The sequence below is a fragment of the Alligator mississippiensis genome, chromosome 4, assembly GCF_030867095.1.
Source record: "Alligator mississippiensis isolate rAllMis1 chromosome 4, rAllMis1, whole genome shotgun sequence".
NCBI lineage: Eukaryota > Metazoa > Chordata > Crocodylia > Alligatoridae > Alligator > Alligator mississippiensis.
This window is the reverse complement of record NC_081827.1, coordinates 61,692,183-61,718,352: the sequence shown is the minus strand read 5'-3', so window position 1 is coordinate 61,718,352 and position 26,170 is coordinate 61,692,183. Positions and strand designations below refer to the sequence as shown.

Below are 26,170 nucleotides of genomic sequence, written 5' to 3'. Positions count from 1 at the left end.
TTTTACAGTTATCTGGTCTTGTAATTTGACAGTCCTTGTCACTTTTGAATCTTTCTGATCAAGAGTAACTTTTATGTATTTAATAATCCATCGGTTATTTTAGGAAAGAAGAGCCATCCATCACACTTGACATTCTCCAGCGGCTGTCTGAATTAAAAAGATTTGATATGGCAGTGATGTTTATGTCAGACTCTGAGAAAAAAAGTAAGTACAGAATAGTAAAGGATTGTTTTTGTCAAAGTTGAACCCTTATTGTAGAATCTAATAACAAAAGCAGAGACACTAGTACAGAAGATCAGTTTTATTAGGCAGCCTCTTGTCTAGTGAAATTCCATTCAGCGATTCCCAATCCTAAATTAATTGTGCTCTACCTTTGTTTAGGACATAATCACCTTTTAAGCAACCATTTTTACAATATGCTGCACTTAAGACAAGTTTGTTTATACAATGAATTGCTTTTGAATTTATTTAAACAAAAAAGGTTAATGTGTAGATGTCTGCTCCTCTTCCCATTGCTGTTTGGGGTTTTTTTTTTACATTAAATAGTCATTGGATAAATTGTATAAGCAACTTTGGAAGCTGAGGACAGAGGCTAAAACCAAACTTTTCCTTCTTCCCCAGGCAGTATGCACATCACTGGGCTAGTGTCAGGCTCCTTCTTGTTTTTTCCCTTTGTCCCCTCATCTTTTTCCCTCTTGACTCCTCAATGGGTCAGCTTCAAGATGAGGATGAAAGAAGAATTTGTTTCTGCCTAGCCCATGGTCTGGTACTTGAGCACTCTCCTAGGAAGTGGAAGATATGGGTTAAAATCCCCAAAAGTTTGAACCCAAGTGTCCCACTCCCTCGTTCCTTGACCACTAGGTGGTTGTGCTAAAAGGTGAATGGACCTTCCATCTTTGCACAGAGCAGATTAAGACCCCAAAATTGCATAAGTGCCCCTTACTGCAACTTCATGCATCCTAAATAGGATCTAGCCTCAGTATTTAACATCTTAATGTCCAAAATAACCATGAGGCTTTATTCTGGTTATTACAACTAACTTTTTCATTGTTCAAAACATTTTTACTGTTAAATATACTCCAAGTGTTGTGACAACTGCAACTGAAACACAAAGCAGTTGTACTTAGTAATCAGATTGGGGAAGAAACCTTCACAATCTTGGAGATACTTAGCTACTACTTTGAATATGAAGTATAGCTTTAAATATTACTTATTACTGTAATATCAAAGCCATAAAAGCTTGATTTGGAATAGTTTAGAGCAGGGGCAGGCAAAATATGGCCCGCGGGCCGCATTCGGCCCACCAGGCCATTCTATCTAGCCTGCGGAGCCCCTAAAAAATTTAGTAAAATAATATTTATTTGCCCCGACTCCCTGTCAAAGCTGCCTGGAGCCAGGGTCAGTAGGACCCAGAGGGAGCCCTCAGCAGGCTTGAGCAGCCCAGCCCTGTCCACATCCAGTCAGTTCCCTGCTTTCCTGCCCCCGCCCTGTTCTAGCACCATGTGGCTGTGGCTCCCAGCTGCATCCCCAGAGCATGGGACCCTGCTGGTAGGGGTGTGTATGTGTGTGTGCGCACGTCTGCAGGCACAGGGGCAGAGTGTGTGTGTGTGTGTTCATAGGGTGAGTCCACATGCACACCCCTTCATACACATGTACCTGTGCCTCCCCTTGCACTGTCATACACAAACCCCAGCCATCCTCCCCCCATACCCACCCACACCCCACATACCCATAGCCCCCACAAACCTGTACCCATCCCCCACAATATACAAAAATAAGACTTCATTTTAAGCTATTGTGCAGTCACCTCTGTGTACCCTACAAAAACACATGTAAATCGGAACAAAATATTTTTTGAAATCAAATTAATGAATGTTGTAGATGATCACTTTTTAGAATATAATTTGGTATTTTTCTGGTTCTGAGATAGCAAAACCCCTTGCTGAAAGGAGTACTTCAGGGGGCAAGGGGAGGGACTTCTGGTGGCAAAGGTCAGGGGTGGGACTTCTGGTCACAAGATGATGACCAGGGGGCATGTGGCCCTTGACCACTTGCCAAAACTCAGTAAGCAGCCCTCTGCCTGAAATAATTGCCTGCCCCTGGTTTAGAGGGCTGTGTTGGGGACCTGGGCTTATCATTATAGTTAGTAGCACCATCACAATTTGGAGCCACTTCTTGACAGCTGTAATTTTGTACCATTAACATAGGATTTGTAACATATCCTATACTAGTGGATGGTTGCTGCAGTGAAGCAGAGCTCTTCCCTATCCCAGACTTGAGTGTTATTATACCTATTATATTTTTACATCTTAACAAAAATACAAGTATGTTTGAATAAAATTTCCTTCTTAGAGGCACTTGTTTTCAGTTTTTTTTAGTTCTGTTAACTGTTATTTGGCTTGTTTTTGTAATCTTTTTTTAGTATATTTTCTCTCTCATATTTTGTATACATCTTTATTTTGTGCCAGTTTTGTCATCTGATACAAACTTATTACCTTCTGTATTTAATGGCACGGAGCGGAAAACAGTGTCTGCATTGCTTATTTTCTGTCATCAAGAATTAGGTTTGGCCGACTACTTGTTGTAGGACTGTTCACTGCATGATGTACTGTTTCAAACAAAGTTCTTAGCTACTACTGTTAGGTGTTTCTCTTTCAGTTTATGAGAATATTTAATTTTAGAAGCACTATTTCAGATCTAGAATTCAAACCTCATCCCTCAAAACTACTGTTTTAAGAGTGATTGACTGTTAACCTTTAGCCCATGAGTTACAAAGTAGGAAGTCTGAAAAATAGAAGATCATGTTAATTCTTTTTTCTTCATTACAGCTGCACATGTATTGTTCAGTCACTTGAACCAGTCAGGATTGAAGGATAATTCTGTTGAAGAACTGAAGAAGAAATACGATCTTGACTAGTAGTAGGCTTACTAATGTTACATATTTTTATATGTAGTTTAGAGTAATTCTCCACGTTTTTTTGTGAGCACCCATGTAGAAATTGGTGGGGAGTTGCATCCATAAAGACTCGAGTTGTGTTTTATAATAAAATCCTTAAACCTGCTTTAGCCAAATGGCAAGTGCCTGAAGAGGATAATGACCTGGGTCCTGATTCTGCAATTATGTCTTCTTGTTGACCTTTCACCCATACAGGAATCCATTGGCTTCACTGGGACTCTGCCCAACAGAAGGGTCTGCTTGTATGGATGGTCTTTCACAATCAGGGCCATCAACTGAGTTGTTGCTGAAAAATGCATTTGTGTCCCTTTTTGTAAGAATCAAATGATTTTTTGATTATTATTAAAGATCAGCATGAGTTAATTTCGAAAATATACTAAATGCTTAATTGACGTTACCAACAATGTTGACATTCTTTAACAAATGCTTAGATCTATAACATTTTTCTCAAAGATGAGCTATTAGTATTTCAGTATTTCTGTGACGTATGTATTTACAGAAGTGTGTGTTTTCACTAATGCTATGTGGCAAATATGATTTTCAGTCTGCTTAGCATCTGAGGACCAGCAAATGCCAAAGCTATCTTTTTGATGATCTCAAAGGCTTAGTTTCAGGAACCAACAACCAGGGTGCTACCAGTGAATCTCAGCTGGTATAGCAAAACAGAAGGAAATACTCTCAAATGAGCAATTCATAGATGTTAGGGTCGGAAGGGACCTCAATAGATCATTGAGTCCGACCCCCTGCATAAGCAGGAAAGAGTGCTGGGTCTAGATGATCCCAGCTAGATACTCATCTAACCTCCTCTTGAAGACCCCCAGGGTAGGGGAGAGCACCACCTCCCTTGGGAGCCCATTCCAGACCTTGGCCACTCGAACTGTGAAGAAGTTCTTCCTAATGTCCAATCTAAATCTGCTGTCTGCTAGCTTGTGGCCATTGTTTCTTGTGACCCCCAGGGGCGCCATGGTGAATAAATACTCACCAATTCCCTTCTGTGCCCCTGTGATGAACTTATAGGCAGCCACAAGGTCGCCTCTCAACCTTCTCTTGCGGAGGCTGAAAAGGTCCAGTTTCTCTAGTCTCTCCTCCTAGGGCTTGGTCTGCAGGCCCTTGACCATACGAGTTGCCCTTCTCTGGACCCTCTCCAGGTTATCCGCATCCTTCTTGAAGTGTGGTGCCCAGAATTGCACGCAGTACTCCAACTGCGGTCTGACCAGCACCCTATAGAGGGGAAGTATCACCTCCCTGGACCTATTCGTCATGCATCTGCTGATGCACGATAAAGTGCCATTGGCTTTTCTGATGGCTTCGTCACACTGCCGGCTCATGTTCATCTTGGAGTCCACTAGGACTCCAAGATCCCTTTCCACCTCTGTGCCACCCAGCAGGTCATTCCCTAGGCTGTAGGTGTGCTGGACATTTTTCCTCCCTAGGTGCAGCACTTTGCATTTCTCCTTGTTGAACTGCATCCTGTTGTTTTCTGCCCACTTGTCCAACCTATCCAGGTCTGCCTGCAGCTGTTCCCTGCCCTCCGGCATGTCCACTTCTCCCCATAGCTTCGTGTCATCTGCAAACTTGGACAGAGTACATTTGACTCCCTCGTCCAAGTCACTGATGAAGACATTAAAGAGTATCGGTCCAAGGACCGAGCCCTGCGGGACCCCACTGCCCACACCCTTCCAGGTCGAGACCGACCCATCCACCACGACTCTTTGGGTGCGACCCTCTAGCCAATTCGCCACCCACCGGACTGTGTGGTCATCCACATCACAGCCTCTTAACTTGTTCACCAGTATGGGGTGGGATACCGTATCGAAGGCCTTCCTGAAGTCTAAGTATACGACATCCACCCCTCCTCCTGTGTCCAGGCGTTTCGTAACCTGGTCATAGAAGGAGACTAGATTAGTCAGGCGTGATCTGCCCGCCACAAACCCGTGCTGGTTTCCCCTCAGCATACTTTGCCCTGCCAGGCTCTCACAAATGTGAGCCTTGATAATTTTTTCAAAGACTTTACCAAGGATGGAGGTGAGACTGACTGGCCTATAGTTGCCCGGGTCCTCCTTCCTCCCCTTCTTGAAAATGGGGACCACGTTAGCCCTTTTCCAATCCTCTGGGACTTGGCCCGTGCGCCATGAGCGTTCAAATATTCCCGCCAGCGGCTCTGCAGTGATGTCGGCCAGTGCCTTCAGCACCCTCAGATGGAGCTCATCCGGGCCTGCCGACTTAAAGGCATCCAGTTCTTCCAAATGACTCTGCACCACCTCAGGATCTACGTATGGAAGTCTGGCACCTTGCTGCTGCCTCTCTACAACCCCAGTGAGAGACTTGTTGTGCCCCTCACTTAGGAACACTGAGGCAGGAAGCAGCAGGTGAAGGAGGGAGGGGAAACCTAGAGATGCTGACTGCACAACATAAAGATTTTAAAGACATTAGCACTTTGATTTGCATATGAAGCTGAATATGTACATGGGGGAGCTCCCAATCTTTTAAACCTATTAATCCATCCCACTTATAAGCTGAACTGCTGCATTTATGAGGCTTGTCAAGGGCTGTTATAATAGTAATCCAGTATAGGAAAACCTGACATTTAGTGAGATATACATGAGAAAGTGGGACAAAGCAGAATGGCTTGTAGTGCCTATACTGCTTGCTTGCAATAAAAAATATATATATAAAAAGTTAGGTGATGAATAGCATAAAATGGCTTCATTACAGCCCAGTGATAGATGCTGGCATACTTCTGCAAAATTAGTCCATACTTGTTTAGTACTGCTTCCCTTGTGGCATTCTCTAAGCCAATTCTTGTCCTGGTCCAAATTTAGGTAAGTGCACAGAACAGAATTGGTCTAGGAAAGAATGCAGAGATAATGAAGATTCTGTATTCATCACTACCATTTTACAGAGAGAGAAATTGATTTGCTCAAAATTAAGGAGGAAGAGTCATAGTGTTTCTTCTAAACTCAGATGTCCACATCAAATTTAACTATAACATTTTCTTCTCCCACCAAGTCTGATTTCCCAAGAAGCCTAAACTCAGCTATATGGAACCTGTAGAAGAGAGTAGTAACAGATGTTGTGGTCCAGGTCATACATGAGCTAAAGAATAGCAACTAAGATGGATCCTCAATATGGCCCAGGCACCACCTGACACTGTTGAGGGATCAGGATACAATGGTGGATACATCACACTGCTTGATTCTAGAGCTTGCAGTCACTTGTGTAGCTTATGCCAAAGAGCCCTCTCAAAGCAGTAAATGTGTATCTTCTCTACAAGCTTAATGGACCCCATGTGCTTGTCTATATTATGAGTAAGTTTTATCATTATCTGCTATCCTTCCTATAGGATCTCATCTTTTACCAGCACTCTTCAACTGGTGACCCCTGGCCTTCTGCCTGGCCACCACTTTCACAAGACTGACTGCAACAGCAGTCAGCGTCTCTAGGTTTCCCCTCCCTCCTTCACCTGCTGCTTCCCGCCTCTGTTCCAGGGGATGGGACAATGTGGGGCACTATGTAAGACCACATTGTGGTGGAGGAGAAGGGGTGCAAGGGTGCCTATGTGGTGTTGCCGGGGGGGGCGTTGTTCCCCCCTGCTGCCCCGCCTTTACTGTGTGGTCCCAGGCCTTATTTGCAAAACACTTTCAGTGCAAATTGTGCTCTGAGGTTACTTACATATGACAGATTACCAGCATAACACATGGGGGCAAATTAAAAAGTTGCACAGCCAAGCTTAATTTTGACATTTCTGAACTTATAAGTGGTTGACCTTTATATTTTTCAGTTAACAAATAAGCAACACATTGAATATAGATGGGTAATGACTTGATTTCTTCACTTTTTTTGCTGCATTCATGTAAACTAGGATAATCAGATTATATCAATAGCAAACGTTACAGTTACTGCTTTTGCTCTAGCTAACCATTACTTGAAGGTATGGTTGTTACAATCCTTTAATGCAGTGCAGGCCAACAAATTCAGCTCTGCCCTTTCCCCAAGTGTCTTCCTGATTCTCCTCTTTTATGTGATTTGCTGCTGCACCTTCTGTTCCTGATTTAGTGCTCTCTGCCCAATCTACTCTGCTTTCTGCCCTATCTGCTACTGCACTTTCTGTCCCCTCCCTGATCTGATGCATTCCACAGAAGCTGCCTTTGTCACCTGTGGGACTTGTGACACAGGCTGGTCATCCCTGCTTTAATGTTAGATGTCTTGCCTGCTTGGTTGAGCTTTGATGAATGTTCCTTTTCTGACAAGTGTACATTACTACATTGTAGGAAATACAGCATTGTCAGTTTGTGTACAACAGGCAGAAAAGGCTAATATATTCTTATGTAGCACCATTCACTAGAGCTTTGTAAGTAAGAGAGATGCTCTATATCCCTGAAAGAACTGTACTGATGCTTCTGCTATCATTGCTTCTGCTTCCAAGGGATATAGCTGGGTTGTGATTATCATGTGCATTCATCTCCTGGTGGATGTGACTACTGCACTGCAGTGCCATGTGTGAGTGCTACCACTCCCACAATTTCCATGAAAATACCCTTTATTTGCTCCTGCACAACATTCAGAGGCACAAGATTTTTTTCTCAGGGCCACTAGACTACTATCAAGTAGGGTTACACACCAGTTGTAATACCTTCTTCTCCCGCTCCCCCCCCCCAAAACAGATGTATGTGCGTGCACACACACAGCTTTGCATCTGCATGTCAATATCAGGCACTGCTCACTTTTAACAGTGACGCAACTGTGTGTATACGTCCTTTCTACTTTACATAGATATTGTACAGCAGTAGTACTCAACCTTTTGATGTTGTGGGCAAGATTATTGGCGTGGGGCCAATCCATGTGCCCAACTTGGCCTGTCTGCCATGATCTAGGACTTGCTGCTTCCCTTGGCCTTATGCAGTCAGCTGGACTGAGCTCGGCTCTGTACCATCTCCACCTGGCCCTCATGCTGCAGGATCAGGCCGTGCACTAATGTATAGTGGCTGTGGGTCTGGAAATTTGGCAGCATGGGAAAAGTAATTGTTGCCTCTGCTTCCCCCACCACCAAATTTGCAGACCCTTGGGGATTCTGCAGGTCAGAGGGATGCCATCACTCCTCAGGCCAGAGTTTGAGCATCCTTGCTTTACAACAATGAAGAAGAAACAATACAACATGCCAACAAGGCTATGAGCATGCCCATCTTGATGTATGTGGTCTCAGAACATCATGATCCTGATGCCCTCGCTAAAAAGCAATTACTGAACAAGGTGATAGCTCTCAGAGGTGATGGGTGTTGCCTCACTCCCCCACACCCAGTGCCCCTGTAATATGTTTGCATTCCTATGCTCAATGGGAGGTGATACAGCAGGGCTTTCATAGTTGAAGGAAAAGGTGATAGCTCTGGCTAACCATATGTTAACCCATTCCTGATCTTGTATATGTCCACCAATACCCCTTTCCCATAGGGCCCACCTAAAGAAGGACACAGATCTGGTCATACGCTTTGGGACAACTAAGTGACAGCCTAGTTATGAAGGATCATGCTCTTGGTGGGTCTGTTATAGCACCTCTTCTTTTTTAAAAGTTCCATGGGTAAGAAACTATTGCTTTATTGTTACCTCCTCCTCCTACATAGGTAGCAGTCAGTACTGTGACCATAGAGTGTACAGTGACTTCATATTGTCAGAGTTAGACAAAGATGGACTGGTTGGCTGTTATTCCCCATGCTCATGCAGTGCATGCTACTAATGCTAACACAAAGCCACCATCCACACACAGTCTGTAAGTGTAAGTCCTTCCCTAATCTCAAATCTTTTTAAATCTACAAGCAACTGATTGTTGAGCATCTGCCCTGGAGAGCCCCAGTGCATGGACATGCCATGTATTCAATTCAAAGCACCACACATACTGACCATAAAAATGTTTTACATTATTTGTTGGATCATTTTTATGTCAGGTTTGCCATTTTATGGTGCAGCACCCTTGCCGTTTCATAGTTGGTAGGGTCGGAAGGGACCTGAGCAGATCATGAAGTCCGACCCCCTGCCATGGCAGGAAAAAGTACTGGGGTCAAACGACCCCAGCGAGGTGTTCGTCTAACCTCCTCTTAAAGACCCCTAGGTTAGGAGCCAGCACCACTTCTCTTGGAAGTTTGTTCCAGGTCCTAGCCACCCTGACAGTGAAGTAGTGCCTCCTGATGTCTAGTCTGAATCTACCCTCTGCCAGCTTGTGACCGTTATTTCTAGTCACTCCTGGGAGTGCTCGGGGGAACGGACTCCCCCAGTGCCTGCTGGTCCCCTCTGACTAGCTTGTAACAGACCACTAGATCCCCCCTCAGCCTTCTTTTGTGGAGGCTGAACAGGTTCGGGTCCCTTAGCCTCTCCTCGTAGGGCCTGCCCTGCTGACTCCTGATCATGCGGGTGGCCCTCCTCTGGACCCTCTCCATGCTGTCCACATCGCTCCTGAAGTGCGGCACCCAGAACTAGATGCAGTACTCCAACTGCGGCCTGACCAGTGCCACATAGAGGGCGAGGATCACCTCCTTGGACCTGCTTGAGATGCATCTGTGGAGGCATGACAAGGTGTGGATGGCCTTCCTGACCACGTCCCCCCACTGTCAGCCCATGTTCATTTTGGCACCAATAATGATTTATGCCACGATTAACATGTTAATCAAGTAGCATGCACATTAGCAATCCTCCACCATAGCTCTGCAGAGATATCCTGGAATGCTGTCCAGTTTAGCCTGAGCTTTGCGTGCCATTGTTGTTCTTCCCAAAACTGAAGCCTGACTCTCCCATATTTGTGCTTAACTTTTTGTCCCAGAAATGTCAATGCACACTGAGTGTAAATTCAAATCTGAATTGTACCAGTTCCCATACAAATCCAAGGTGCAAGCCATTCCTCTCAAAAGTAAAAGAGACTGTCTACATATGGCTTTAAAAAGAGTTTTCTGGCCTCGAAAAACTACCTGGCACAAATGGGTCATAATGTGGACTAGGTAGGTAAGACCCATCATCATTTGATGCAGTGAAAGGCTGAGCAGCACCAGTTTACTCTGGTAGTTCCAGCCCTTTACTTTCACTCCTCAGTTGCTGGGAGAAGACCAAACACCTAGGTCTCAAACTCCTAGAGCAGAGGTTCCCAAATGTTTTCTTATCCTGTACACCCCCCTTCCAGCCCATGTACCCCTACCACCATACAATTTCTATTTTAATCCCTTAAATGCCAATTATAATGAAAATTAAATCGTCATTACAGATTTCTGCATACCTCCCCGCCTCCAAAGATATCATGCATACCCCAAGGGGTACACGTACCACAGTTTGGGACCCCCCCTGTCCTAGAGTACATGGCCTCAGTCTCAGCAGGCTCCCAACATTGCCATTGGCTATAGAACAGCTGCTCACTGAGCACCTAATGACAAGGTACTGTACTAGCAAGAGCCTATTAGAGTTCCAACAAGTACCTAGTACCTAAGAGGTAACTTTCATGGATCAGCAAACATAGAAACTTTAACCTAGAGCTACTCATGCACTTTCCTGAATGATATACTTTGTCATTTTCTACGTACTCTTGCTGTTATCAGCTATTACCATGAAGCAGGCCTCAGGAAAAGTGGCTAGGTCCCTACTAGCTACCAAATTCTTGATCCACATCTGGACTTTCTCCCTTCTGTGCCTGGAACAGCTGCCAATATAGAAAGTTTCTTTTCTGTAATGTTCCTAGTTTGGATATGGGCTTAGAGAAACAGCAGAAATGAGATAATGTTATTGATGTGGTTTATAAATGTTAAAATGCTCCCTCTCTTTAGTTCCATCCCATTGCACATCGGTTAAAGGAGAGACAAAATAGCCCCCTGCCCCCTATTTCCAACAAATTTTAAAAGAAAATCTTTGAACATAACTGCAACAAATTAACAAAAATCATTCTTCTGTAGTTCTGTGAACTCACAATCAGAAACATGCTTTTAGCTGTTAGGCAGTTCAGTGACCCATCATTTAGTAGGTCCCGGTTGTGACACAAGTCACTACCCATTGCTTTCCTTTTTTTCCCCCCCATATTCTTGCTGAGAGAAAGCATAGAGGTTAGTCTGACATCTAAGCCACAAAACAAATTGGGGAGTAATTTTTTTTTTTTCAGAGCTACACAAGAAAGATCTTGTAGGACACAAAATATATGCAATGTGAAATTCTCAGGATTGTAAGTTTAACTTCCTCCAGGAGATGGCAGTATTTTTTTTTTCCTTGTTGCTTGTAGCTAACTTTGCTCTCAACTTCAAATCTTAATGCAATGAGGAGAAACTTTTTATACAGAGTTGGTCAAGAGTTTTTGAAAACCGTTAGAAAAGTCCACTTCATCGAAACCAAAAATGTGTGTGGTACCAGCTTTAATGCTGCTAATGTCCAGGATAAGTGAGAAGGGCAAATAAGTCCTTTTTGTCCCCAGAACAGGAAACAGCATAGTGATCATGGCAGTCCTCTGGGCATCCCACAGTCTGGAGGACTGCTCTGACCACTTATTTACACTTCTAGATTTGAGCAGCTTCATTTTGTTTAGCGATCAAGACAACCACATCAGAGTAGCCATTTCAGAAGATCCATGGTCAGAATTCAAAGCCACGTTTGAATGGCATCAGCTCCACTGGACAGGGCATGTCATAAGGATGCCTGGCAACTGGCTCCCAAAACAGGCTGTACAGTCCCAACTCACTGATGATCACTGCTCCAGTATCTGGGAGACTTGAGCTCTGAACTATCCCCAGTAGTGCTGTGATATGTGACAAGGGATAGGCCCAGGGGCCTATCAGAAATAAGGATTATAAATATGAAACACTACACCAGACCTTTAGCTCTGCTAGAATAAATACAGATGGATGGGGAAGTGTATGCAAAGGAACCTATAGTTGTCTTTTCAATACCATGATCCTTGGGCTGCTGCATACCTAGCTGATGCCCAGGCAGCTGTTGAGTAACATGACAGCAACTCATGTTACCACACAACACTATTTACATCCCTCACAGCCTGATATGGCAACCAAAGCCATGTCTGTATTACTTCCCTGACAAGCCCAGAACGGCTGCTGAGAAAAACTCACTCCTGCTCCACACATACCCAGACTCAGCCATTAGGCAGCAGATACAGCTCAGAAGGGTCCTCATCATGTGCTCCATCGCTGCTCGGAGGCTCTCTGACCTCATGTTACTCAGCTCTGTCTTTGAGGAGCTTGATAGCAGTGCTGGGACGTACTCCCCAACCCGCCTATGCCACCTAATTGCTGGGGTCAGGCACACACAGAACAGAAGTGAGGTTTGTATCTCAGCAGTTATTCCAGGCTTAGCTGGGAGGGAACACAGATGGTGCCAAGAATTTGACATCTTGTAGGGACAATCCATGCATCTACCCTTCCTGTACATCACATTCAAGTGGCAGTGAGTAGCAGCAAAAGTGTTTGAGCCAGTCCTGCACAACCAAACTGTCCTTGGTAAACCAAAAATGTCAGTTTTGTGGCCAGAATATCCCAGCAAAGTGACATCAACAGCAGTCTCAAATGTACTAGAACAAAGGTGCTCAATCCCCAAGCCATGGGCCAGATCTGGCCCACAGAGTCATATCTGGTGCACACAGCTTCTCCCGAGTCCAAAAATTTGGTAGGGGAGCGGTGGCAGCATTAGTTCCTGTTGATCAGGTGTTCAGGGGCTTGGCAGAGATGGCGCAGGACCTGATCCAACAGTGTGGGGTAAAGTGGAGCTGGAACAGGACCCAATCTCGCAATGCAGGACCCGATCCAACACTAATACCAAGAAGAGATAGCACAGGGCCTGATTTGGAGTCTCAGGCTCACAGGGCCCAATCCAGCCTGCAGACTGGTCCTGTGCCACTCATCCAACCTGTGGGACCAAATGAGCACCACTGTAGTAGAGGAACTGGCCCACTAAATTCAGTTACTTCCTCTCACAGGGGTCAGCAACGTTTTTGGGCAGTGTGCCAAAAACACCTGCAACCTCAACTTGTAAGATGTTGGTGTGCCAGGGGTAGACAGTGGGGGAGCCATGAGTGGCCCAATTCTTGTTATGGCAGCACAGCCCAGACCCCTTCCCTGCTGTCCAAACCAAGGCATGAGTGCCAAGCAAAATGCCTTTGAGAGCCACAGTGGCACCCATGCCAGGGGTTGCCTACCCCTGCAATAGCGCATACAATGGTATTGGGCATTGACTTTCAGGTTCCCCTGCTAAAAATTGCTCCATTTGCACATAAGTATAACTTTTCCTCTCCTGGGCCTGACAAAACCTGGGTTCTTCTCCCTCACAGATCATCCCAGTCAGACATTCTGCATACCAGATTATCACTTACACCTGTTCAACTTCATTAGATGATGCCTGAGGAACCTTAATATCCTGGCATGTGTAAAATACCACTAAGGACAAAATTTGGCCTGCTGAACATTATCTTGCTCTTGATAGTCCCCGAGACAGGTCACTGGATTCTTGCTCTTCTCCAAGAGCTGGTGTTGGATAACATAGCACAAATCCAGCCTTCAGGTAAGCACTAACAACTCTACTGAAGATATTGGTGTTGCACCAGTAGCGAATTTGACCCTATGTTTTTTTCCTGGGTGATGCTTAGACTCATGGAAATTACAGCTCCTGGAATAAAAAGGATACAGTTAGCTATACTTCTCCTTTCCCTCTGTCCCTCTAATCACATTCATTTCAATTTCACTGCAGCAGGGAAGTGCTCTCTTTTGCTGCCTTTCCCTATTATCCTTCCTTTCCTTCCTCACCCTATTTCACCAGGAACTTTTTGTATCAGATCCTTCCTATTACTTCTTTCACCTTCAGCTAGACCCCTCTTTTGAATCTCACTCTCTCTTCTCTTGCTGTGCCCTTTCTACTACCCATCAAGTTCAAGACACATTTTATTTTTTACTTCTCTCTACTGTAATTAGTAGCAGGGAGCTGAACCTCTAAAAGTGTCAAGTGAGGACTCTTTGTTTTCTAAAGTTTTTTCTCAAGCTTTTATATGTTCTAAAAGCTCTTTCCAAAGGCTATGCCTTTTAGGGTTCATTTTACAGCTATCTTTATTTTCTTCTGATGTCTAGATTTATAAACTGAAGTAAGAGCACATATACACTAGGGAATTCTTTTCCTTGCCCACTATTAAGGTTGGTCACCACATTCCCTTGTGGTTGACAACCTCACTTTGCAATCCATTCCTTTCAAAAGCTAGCATCAAGTATTGTTTCCTTTTCAGACTTATTCTGTATTCAGACCCTTGATTCCCACTTACAACAGCTGTTTGTGATTGAGTTTGTATAGGTTAGATTTAAAAAGTGAGTCTGGTTCCCTGCTGCCTCGTATCTGTATAACCTTCCTGAAGTTATCACAGAATGAAGACTCAGGCCCCAACATGACTCAAAATATACTCCCAACATACCAAGCTCTCCTTATCCTGTACTGAGGCTTGGGAGGCCCATTCAAGATAGCTGTCATTGGAAAACTGGCAAATAGGACCCTTGCTAGAAAATGGATCCACACAAGAAGTCTACCTCAAAGCTCTGAATGCCAGATCAGGCCTCAGTAAAAATAAATAAATGCAATACACATAGGAAGAGAGACTGAGTAAACAATCCATATGTATAACCAAAATGCCACATTATGCCTATTTATCTTTGGAACTGCTTAGTTACATTCCCAAAGACTGTCCCTTCTCTGAAGAGTCTGAGTAGATAAGGCCAAGAGTTGGTGGCAGGATGACTTGTCTAAGACCATAATGCAGCTCAGTGGAGTAGAACCCACCAAGGGTTCAATTCCCCTTTAGGATTTTTAAAGCATGGCTGCAGATGGTGTGGTGCCTCGTCACAATACGACATATTTTTGTCCATTTGAAACTAGAAGCTTTACTAATAAACTAGGGGCTCAAGTCTATATTAATCAATTTAAGATTCAAGCAAAAACAAATCTATATTGAACTGTGTATTAAAATTTGCTATGTCATACATTATGTATAAAAAAAATGCATGAAACTAGGCAAAGGTAATCAAAATATGTTGTTTCCTTAGTCCTGTAGTCATTATAATGAGACATACACCTCTTTTTCAGATTCTTAAAACAAAATCTAGCTTTCTTGAGCATCCTGACAGTGCATCCAATGCGTCTCAGACAGTTACTTCTACACCTGAGTTAATGTTTCTAGCTAGAGTTAAAACCAGTCTGCAGAGCTGTGAAATAGGAATTACATTACTAGTAGCAGCTAACAGACAGCAGAATCACAGAAGAAAGGACAGCTCAATTAGTGGAACATTAAAGTCATTAAAAAGGAGAGAGGTTCATTAACATCCATGGAATGAAGAATTTAGAAGCAACAGGTAGATTATAACGAACCATGCAATCAATAAATTCCCTCACTCCTGCCTGAATAGAAATGCTGCTGCTGCTGCCGCCATTGCCAGGCAGTTATCTTTAAAATTTGAGTGGAACAGGAATCAAAGCAGCATGTGACTACATCTCTACACCCCTCTGGATCCATCCCTGCAACCTAGGAATCCTAAATCCTAGACCAGTGCCCTAACCACTGAACCATACTAATTGCTTATTTTGGCAAATAGATGTTAATTTTATTTATAAATAACCCTTATGTAAGATGCCATCCATTTTGGACAAGTAGACTCATCTAATAAATTACTATCCTCATGTACAATCTTGGCTGAGAAGTAAAGAGGAAATGATTTTTTTTTTTTTAATTAGGCTTGAAGTGGGATGAGGTTTTACTATGTGACTTTCATTGCACTGTATATTCAGCTGGAAGTGTGGTTGCTTTAAAATTTCTCTCCACTTTTATTTTTCTTTTTATTCCGAGACAGAATTTCAGGGTTTCTGAAAATTACATTAGATAGTACATGGTTACAACTTTGAAGTACTGTTAGGAAATTAATTATAAAGGTACTAGATTAATTTAACTGAAATGAGAAAATATGCCACAAGAAAACTTTACTGGTGTGTGTTTTTTCTATACATTGTAGCTGTATCAATTTTAGTGGAAAGCCTAAAACAGAATAACTTTAAACTTGATGAGTGTTTTAAGAGGTGTTCCATTTCAATTTTCATGCTCTCATATATTTCATGTTTGAGTTGTTTCTTTGATTAGGAAAACTGTTTCTGTTAGAGAATTTGAAGTTTTATGATATCTTTCAACTCAAATTTTCAAGGGTTTTGCAAACATTAAATAAGTTTCCAAGAGTAGAATGCAGAAATGAAATTCGGTAAATAGAGCAAGAAGGGATGAGTTTGGAAAACAGTATTTGGCCACAATTATCTTCCATTAGAATTATACCCCTCCAAACTTAAAAATTAATGCAAAGGATTGTGTCTCTGGGCTCAAACACCCTGCATAATTTAACCTTCATCTGTTCCCATGGGGGTCATTTCCTACCCCAGACGCATATTTTGTGCAGTATCTTAAAGTTAATTAATTCTAAAAAAAATAGGACATTGTCACTAGCACTGTAATGCACAATATCTCCAAAGAACAGCCAGCTTACATTAATGGTTTGCTCTCTGTGGATGAAGAACTGCCCAGGGGAATGTCACCCCCAGCATTAATGTTTTTCCATATGGGGTAACAACTTACGCCAAGCCCATGTTAACGCAATTTCTGTATAAATGACAGGCCTAGACCTGTTTGGCCACTTTGGGTGGATGCATCTGAAAGGTCAGCATTCATTTACACCTCATTCATGTCCACTTCAGGTATCCATGGTAACTAATGGATGGCCACCCTCCACTCTGCTTTTGCAGATGATTTGGTAATCCCTTTTGCTAAGCACTTTGTTTGCAGGCTGCAAGGTCATCAAAACATCCTGTCCTTTGCCAAAACAAACAAGCAAATAAAAAGAAAAAACAAAAAAACCTTTGTCACACTCAAATCCACCTCTGCTCTCTTTTCTCATGGAAAAACTCCATCTCACCTGCCCCTTTCATAAACATACAAGCTAGTTTGCCCTGCCTTTGTTGGAAGTGAGGACAGGGAGCAAAGGGACAGCAGAGAAGAAATAGAACAACATAATACTGCAATACAGCATACACTATGGAGTACCCTTCAATGGTAAGGGCTTGACACCCCTATGCCCTTTTTATCTGCTTTCAATAAGCCCCTGCATATGTGCTTTCCAAACAGCATCCACCCACATTTGGCTTGCCTGCAAAGGGTGGATGCTGATTTGAGCTGTGGTAGAGAAGCCCTGGGCTGGCAGCAGGGTTGGAGGGGTGGGGAAGAGGGGTGTCAGCCCCAGGACCCAAGTGGTGGAGGGCTGGCTGGGGCACGAGAGTGATAAGGTGTGGAGCTGTGCAGCAGGCAGCCCCCAAACTTTATCACCCATCTACACATGCATTTTGTTGCACTTAATTACTCTGCCATATAATAATACTGTCCCTGACCATACTTTCTTACAGCAGAGTTAATTTACTTCACCCTAATACCAGAGCATGTATAAACAATGACACTTTGCTGCAGAGCTAATCAGTCAACTCTGCAGGAAAGCACACATTTGGATGCACCCAGTGGGTGCATCCAGATGAACGTGGTCATGCATTATGTGGTGCTGCAAATGTGTTTGCAGCACCACATACCACGCAGACCGGAGTTCTCTGCACTGCAAGGGCATGCTGCCCAAGTGTGCACTGCTCTGTTTCTTTCCCCGACCCCACTTTTGACCCCTGGATATCCAGGGGTCCAAAAAAAAAAAAAAAAGGGGAGGGACCCCAAAGCAGTCCATTAAAAAATGGACCTGGGCCACTTGGATCCATGCTGCGGCTGCCAGCCAGGCTTTGCCTGGTAGAATCACCGTGGCTGCAGTTCTGGGAGGCCCCCAAGACCCCAGGTAAGACTGCTGTGCTGGCCCCAGCCTCCCTTATGCCACCTGGGGCAGCTTGCCATGTGCCAGAGCACATGTGGCACTGGCGTTCCCCAGGGACAAGAAGCATTAGTGCAAGATGCAACACTGCTACTTTTCCCAGGGAACCAAACATCCACAAATCTGGATGCGTCCAGTGAGTCTCAACATGCAAATGCAGCAAGATCAAGTGCTCATACAGTGTAATAAAACACTCCATGCCTGGGCATAAAACATATTTACATGAGTGTAAAATAAAAAAGGAGGGGTATACCAGTGCAACTCACATGATTCTGTTGTGAATCAATGGTAATACTACACTAAAGCATGTTACAGTGAAGAACATGTGTCCACAACTACTACTTTTCATGTGATACATTACATCTGACCATTTTGTTACACATGCTTGTCCTTGTTTCTCGTACTTTGCGAGGTCTTTCATTGTACATGTGCCTTCAAGCACCAGGCATTGCAGCAGGTGTTGCATAGTCTGGGACTCTGTGGTGCAACCACAGGTAATTGAACTAATTGTGTAGCCCCACTTCTTCATTACTGTTTTGGAACGTGCAGCTCTGGTGCATAGGCGGTTGAGACATCACCACCATTGCCATGGTTTGTAAGCCCCGGTGGTAAAGGCTCAGCTGCTGGAATGTCCATTTTTTGGCTGTCAGGTATTTTCTTTAGCTTCTCATTCCACATCTAGAGTCATGTCTCCTTGGGTGCAACATTGAGAGGTTGGGTGCTGGTGAGGAAGCTCCTACATAATTTCAGACATTTGTGTGATGAGAGATGGTCGTACAGTGGGTGTCTCTCACATCTTCCGTTTATCTCAATCATTTTATCCTGCTCTTCTGATGTCAGGTGGAGTGATGCCAACCAGCAGCAGGTACATAATGTTTAGGCTGGTAGGCTTCAGACATCCTGTGATGTATCGGCAGCTCTCATTCAGGGTGAGGTCAGGGTGCTTTGTATGTACACATCTCTCCCATACAGGGCATGCATACGTGGTAGAGGAGAAGCTGAGAGCCAGAGTAGTGGTTCACATGGTTAAGAGGCTAGCTCCCCATTTTGAGTTGGTGAGCATATATAAAATGTTGTTCTGCGTGCTTACCTTTACTTTCATCTTCATGATGTGTTCTTTGCATGAGAGGGTTCAATAAAGGGTGACTCCAAGGTAAACTGGGTTTGGACAGTGAGATAGCAGGGTCCCAGACCAAGTAATGTTGAGCTGGCAGTTGATCTCATCATTTTTCAGAAGGAAGGCACATACTTGTGTTTTTGCTAAGTTGGTGCATAATTGATTTTCTATATAGTGTGAGGTTAGGCCAATTAGGGCCTTGCTTAGGGATTTTTCAACACCAAAGCCAGTGTTTTAGGCTGTTGTTATCTGAATAGGTGAACTTTTTTGGTTCCAAATCAGTTGGTTGGTCATTCGTATAGATGTTATATAACAGTGCAAGTATGCTTCCTTGGGGGAGGCCATTAATCTGTTGCCTCCATCTGCTTCATTTCTCATCCAGTTTGGCAAAAAAAAGTCTGTTTTCAAGCAGGGTTTGTATTAGCTCTATAAAGTGTAGATCTTTTGTCATTTCCAGGGTCTTTTGGAGGAGTCGTCAGTGGTTAACTGTATCCTAGATGGCTGTTAGGTTGATGAGCACAGCTCCAGTGATTTGGTCTCTCTTTCAAATCATCCTCAGTATGTTGAGTTAGATTGAGCAGCTGGCTTATTGTTGATTTTCCAGAGTGAAAGCTGCCCTGTTTAGGAATCAGTGTTTATCCACATATGGGGCAAGCCAGTTCAATATCAGTGGTTTGTAAAGTTTATGTGGCATGGCAGGGAGATAGGTCTGAAGCTCTTTGGGTCAGATGGATCTTTCCCTGGCTTTAGACGTGCCACTACCTGAGCATATCACCATATCTTTACACATTTTTCACTGGCTATGCATGTGTTATATAGGTAGAGGGACCATTCCCAAGTCATCAAGGCCAGCTGCTTTCCCGGTCTTCAGTGCATTAATACCAGCATTCAACTCAGTCATTAAGGGACTTACAATACCCAGGTCTTTAGGGTACTTGTCCATCACTTATCCCAAAGTAGCCAATAGCTCAAGCTGTTGCTAGCACCCCCATCACCCAGTCAGAAAGCACTCTATTAGCAGCTTACTGAATACAGCTACTACAGCATGGCTACACATCAGTCACTCAACAATTCTCTAACTACAATGTCTTTTAATGTTTGTTATTAAATCCTACTAGAGATGTCAGATGCTTGCACCCTGCAGTCAAAGCATGCCAGTAAAGAAGCCATCCACACTGTTTTCCCCCAGCATCATTACAACAATGCCTGTGCTACATAGTGTTATGCAGATCTTCTGTGAAAATCTGCAAGAGTCATAGAGTACAATGATTGGTGGTATAAGGTTCTCTCCTTTTGAGGTACCAGGAATAATACAGGGCTCTGTCTCCAAACACTGTTTAGCCTTGGAGCATAATAGACAAATATGTTAGTATTCAATGGCGACGTGTAGGGGGTGCACAGGGGTGCATGTGAACCCCCCCAAGAGCACTGGTGCACCCCCTGACAGGCAGTGCTCCCTGCTTAGGTGACAGGCAGAGGGGCAGGTGAGAGCCCCAGTGCCCCCCTGCGGGTGCTGGCTGTGGAGTGGGGACACCAGGTGAAGCACTGCTGGCACTTTCGGGAGTGCCACTTGTACTTCCCAGTCAGTGCAATTGGCCATGGGGGGACCCCCACCCCGGTCCATGAGATTGGCCGTGGGGAGACCCGCCCCCGCCTCCAGTCACTGACTGGCCGCTGGAGGGAGGGGCATGTGCCCCCCCCCACCCCGACTCAGCTGGCATCAGTTGCCCATGCTATTATTACTTATTTCCACCTGCCCAATAAACAGAACTAAGACCATTTGAAAAATTTTCACTCTTCTTTCCACACCACATTATTTCATCCATCTCTCCTGTAGCATTTTTCACTGCTTCCCAAAACATTCCCCACCTGCTTCCAGGTTGACACACACAGACTGCCAACCTTCCTCTGCTTCCCACCAGTGTCACCTTTGTCCTTATGTGGCTTATGCATGACCTACATATTTATGAATTTGAGATCCAGCTCTTGTACCAACCATGAGTAGGGTGATGGGTTAAATCTAACGAGACAGATTGACAGTCTCATAGTAGACTGGATTCACCCAAATTGTTGGGATTGATCCTTCCAAAAAACAAAAAACAATAACAACAACAAAAAACCCAGTATGGCCCACCTCCCTCCCTTCAGAAACCTTTAGTCCTTCCCAGCACAGCACCAACATGATTAGACTAGTTAGGGGCCTGGCTATCATTTACTTTTAAAAGAAACTGTCCCTTTGTATTCCTGAAAAATGGAACCTGGGAGATTAGCCATTGACCATAGAGTGTGAAAATTTGGTTGTTTGTGAAATTATATGTAAGGTACATCTATACTGTTTTGAGGTTTAGTGGGTATGGGGGTCATTTTGCTTATTTTCCTCAGTATTCTCTAGCTTCTGCATATAAAATTATAAAAAAGATCAAAGAAGGTACTGTGTAATTGGAAAATTAAACAAAAGCCTTGTAAAGTTTTAAGGGGGGGGGGGGGGGGAGAGTCACAAAATCTCTAGCTTTTAACAGGAGCTTCCCTTTGCCTTTCTAGCTATTTACATGTACATTATTTCTCCATAATGTGTAAATAAATCACTCTCGCTTTCAAAGTTACATAGTGCAAACCCTGATAGCTTTTATTTTGGAATGACTAGCCTGTTCTGTCACTCAGTACAAAAATTAAGTGGAGGAAATTCCATGTATCAGCTTTTACTCCAGGGTACATAGAGAATTTTTTTATTTACCTCAGGAAGTATTTTTCAAGGCACTCAGTCTAAGGACAAATTGATCTGAAAAGGGTTTTTTGTCTTCCTCAGATTCTCATAAATTCTCTCTTCCCAGGAGATCAGACATAGGAAAATAACTGAGTCACAGTTTTTAGGTATAGGTATATGGCTTTGTTTTTTTCCTCAACATCTAAAGGACATATATGGCTAGGATGAAGGTGAAACACACCAAAACAGTGATTTATGGAAGACAATTGTATTATTTTCTAACCTCAGTAAAAGCACTTTGGACACATTTTCAGGGTTAATAACCTTGTCACAACAGCTCTGGTCAGACACCAGAGCTTCCTGTTATAATAGTATATTACTCAAGTGAAAAATGGTAGGCGTTTTTTCTGACATTGTGCTTTATCTCACTGAGGTGACTCTCTCCACAATTGCAGTCTACTCCAATTGCCATATTCTGTTTAGAAGAATAACCATATATATATATATATATATATATATATATATATATATATATATATATATATATATATATATAAAATAAGAACAAATGCTGTGGATCCAGTTACTTGTATTCAAAGTTACCTGAACCATTGCACTGCATAACCAATCTTGCCACCCTCTAGTATTCGGAAGTCATGCATTATGCCTGTCTCAAACCCATAAGATTTTTAAATGATTAGGTTTTTTTTCACTGGTCCTCAGAATGTCTAGTGGCAGTTCTGACTGAGCTTTCCTCTGCAACTAAGAGAGCTAGACAGTCTTTTAATGAAAATTGCAGCTTCTTGTGAAAGTTGAAATGAAATGAATGAAAATTGCAGTTTCATTTAACTCCAGAATCTGGGATTTTAGAAAGAATGCCAAATAGCATAAGCCTTACAATAAACTCTTGAATACTGACAACACTGCATAACCATAGGGCATTTTTACATGTGCTGTGGGATGCAGCACTGGGCACTTTAAATAGTGAGCTGTGCTAATGAAAAGTGCCCTCACATCACATGTATCAGCATTACCATGCATCCCCATGGTGAAAAAGGTAGCAGGGCACTTTGAACTAAAGCTCATTGAATGTGTTTTATTTCAAAGCACACTGCCACCATTTTTTCAGCGCAGAGACATGCAGCAACGCTGATACATGTGATACGGAAGGCAGCAAGAGCACGTCAATTTCTGTGCTCCAGCAGACTCAATTAATCAGATTTCCAGTGCATTGGAGCCCTTGGGCATAGTGAGTCACATGATTCTTTATCCCTATCCAACTAGTGAGATGGAGTAGAAGGGACAAGAGCAAATAAAAGGTGGAAGGAGAAAACAGATGACAGAAAACATGGATGAAGGGAGGTAACAAGAGGTAGCAAATGTAGAAAAGGTGTTAAAAAAAATCAGAAAGGAGAAACAGGAAATAACAAAAAGAATCAAGAAAATCCCACACTCCTAAAATGTGCAATACTTGCCAGTCAACTACTGTTTTGCTGTATTGCTTCAAGCATTTCCATTTGTCCCCTCCATGCTTTGTGTTCCTTCCCTTTCTCTATCACATCACATAAAAGCTGCTTGTGTTCACTCAAGAGCCTCTGCAGCCTATACCCTCATCTCATATTCAAGCATCAAGATGTCACTTCTTGCTTCCAATCCCCTCTATTACACATTTGTTAAATTTTCAAACAAGGCTTTTTCTGCATTTGTATTCAGAATTCTTAGCCATGAAACCTCTCCTGGAGTTAGGGCCCTACATCAGGCCAGTCCCATCTCATTAAAAAAAGTGGTAGTGGCTTTACAATTCTCTACTCCCTTATAGCTGATCACCAGGGATCCAGGTTTCCTGTTTCCCATGGAAAAATGGGGGAAAAGTGGGTTTTCCCTTTTACCAGAGAAAAACATAGATTTTTCATTTTAACAGAGAACCGTGGATTTTGCTTTTTGGCAAAGAGCCCTCTACAGGCTGGCAGATTTCCAACCTGCAAATGGCTGTGGGGAGCAGGAGGGGGGCAGTCAGGCAGGGGGCGCCACCAGGCAGCCTGGAGAATAGCTCCTGAAGGCAACTTTGGTGGAGGAGTGAGGAAGGGGGCATTGAGGCCCCCATAAGGAGTGAGGGACAAAGGGAGGGAGGGAATGAGTTAGGCAGGGCTGGGGCTACTGCCAAGCCAGGCGATGCATGCGACTTGGGGCTGCAATGCATGGCCTCAGGGCCTGAACGGGGAGTGGGACGGAGCTGTGGGCAGTTTGTCTGGGGGGCAGTGGGTCCATCTCTCCTTTCAATTGATACCTACATATATATAGCGGTGTTTCATTTTTATTGTGAATTTGGGGGTTTTATCAGAGAATTTGTGATTTTTTTTTTAATCAGAGAATACCAGGATGTCTGCTGATCATACAGTGATGAGAACATTCACTTCAGGTGTGGGACACACAGATTCAAATACATCTAGTTTGAAGTTACCACCTCCTATCAAGGGTTCCCACCTCTCAGGAATGCTTTAGCTAATCAAGGTATCTTGGGTGTCACCCATTCTCTTCTGAAAAGTCGTTTCACTTGATACTTTTTACACTTTATATGTATATTTTTAGATATAGACTTTCTCTGACTCCGTGAATAATTTCCATTCAAGAGAACCTCATCTCAGACTACCAAAGAGCCTAGTGATTATTGGTAAGTACAGACAGTCAAAAAGACCTAGGCTGAATCAGTTCAGTATTTGTAGGTTATTCTAAGATGTGTAGATTGAACCGATAAACAAGAGAACAGACATTCACTTTTGATTCCAGAAATGCAGCCACATGACTGCAGTGGCCCAGGCCAGAGGCTGGCGGGGCACTAGAGCATACTTCCCTGATTAGCTAGAGCAGACAGTTTGGACCAAGGCTGCAAGGGGTGGAGGTTAGGGGAAGGTACAAAGCATCCTGGGATGCTGAAGGACTATGAGTTAACATGAATCTGGAGGGGATCAGGGACAGAAGTTCAATAAACTGATTTAACCTAAATCAATTAAGTCTGATACGACATCTATACATAGTCTATAGGTTTATCTTAAGCTGGTTTCAGCCATTTTGAAACTGGTTTATATGCACTGAACGTCTTTTGTATTACAGATTTGAGCCAGTCTCTGATTACTTATACCAGTTTATGTGCAACTGACCCTAGCCTCTGGCACTCTTCTGGGAGGTAGGAGTCCTGTATTTTGCCCTGTTCCACATCAGGCAAAAGAGATGGGATTTGAACTGCTAGATCCCTGATGAACATTTTAACTAAGAAGCACATCCTCCTGGCAGCATTATGTGCAAGGCCCAAGCCAGTGGGAGTATTCTGAAGATGCCTATGAGCCCTGTATACAGCAAAGGTGGAGGAAAACCAACTGTGAGAATCCTATAGTGTTCTAGATGCTGGGTTGTTCTGTACCACCATGTGGCAAAGTGGGAACTCCCTGACCAGTGCTGGTTTCCCCACTGCCTCTGGGCACGCCACCCACCTGTCTTTCCTGCTGTGCCTAGTTGTAATTAATTATGTTGTTAATTAAGGTGGGAGACTGCCCATTTCTTGCCCTGATACCAGGGAGCGCCATCTGCGGTTCCATTCCTCCCCTACACCGCAGCCCAAGCATTGCAGATGGCATCCAGATGATAATGCTCCCAGCCTATAGCCGGACCAAGTTTAGGCCTCTTTGTCAGGCCTCAGATGCACACACATTCACACCGCCCTCTTCTCACTAGGGCCTCTCATACTCCACCCCCTCTCACAGGCTCTCTTTCAAGCCTCGACAACTTGTACTTCCTTGCTCCCTCTTGGAGCAGGCCCCTTAGGCCATAGGCTTTAGCTAGCTCATACCTTGGGTGGCAAACGTACTGTCTTTTGCGCCTCTCCCATGACCCTCACCGGGGTAGTGGCCAGTCAATTACCTGACCGGGTCTAAGCTTGCCCTGGCCCCTTCAGGGGCAACTCTATACACTCATACATACTGGGCTCCCAGTCCTCTGGTTTTCCCCTCACTGGGGCCACAGGGCTTCCCTCCCCTTTGGGGCTCAGGTGGCCATAGCCATGCTTGGCCTTTTCTAGGTTTTGTACCCTCCTTGGGCTCAGGTGGCTCCAGCCATGGCTGGCCCCCTCTCTCACTCCTCAGGGTCTTGCACCCCACAGGGCTCAGGTGGCCATAGCCATGCCTGGCCCCCAACTACCTCTGATGATAAATGACCCACCCAAAGGTGAGAGCTGGGGTTAAGGAACCCCTACCCACCTTTCACCGGGGTGGTAACTGGCCTGGTATTTCCTGTGGGCTCCCATACCACCGAGAGCCCCAACAGGCCACCCACTCCCATTTGGGTGCAGTTTTAGGTCATGCCCAGGACCAGGAGCCTCCAAACCATCCCCTACAGCTCCTGCCCTTACCTCCAGGATGTTTCATGAAGTCTTGCAGCCAGGTGATGTTACTGCAAGCCCTGCCAGTAGGAAACTGCTCTGTTTATATAGGCAGCCACAGATCTAA

The 26,170-nt window shown here is 44.0% G+C and overlaps 1 protein-coding gene and 1 long non-coding RNA gene across 4 annotated transcripts in view; one reads left to right on the top strand and one right to left on the bottom strand.

Annotated features, from left to right (window-relative positions):
• RPAP3 (RNA polymerase II associated protein 3) overlaps positions 1 to 3,328 on the top strand; it is a 47,502-nt gene extending 44,174 nt beyond the window's left edge. For all 3 annotated transcript variants that reach the window (XM_019492918.2, XM_019492913.2, XM_019492910.2), the window contains 2 exons: positions 104 to 204; positions 2,829 to 3,328. In XM_019492918.2, coding sequence (XP_019348463.1) covers positions 104 to 204; positions 2,829 to 2,917 — 190 coding nt within the window. In that variant the 3' untranslated portion in view covers positions 2,918 to 3,328. The remainder of the gene's footprint in view (positions 1 to 103; positions 205 to 2,828) is intronic.
• Positions 95 to 26,170, bottom strand: LOC132250015 (uncharacterized). Its single transcript, XR_009461593.1, has 2 exons — positions 26,074 to 26,170; positions 95 to 782 (listed from the first exon to the last, which is right to left on the bottom strand). It is a non-coding gene; the product is annotated as an uncharacterized LOC132250015 (long non-coding RNA).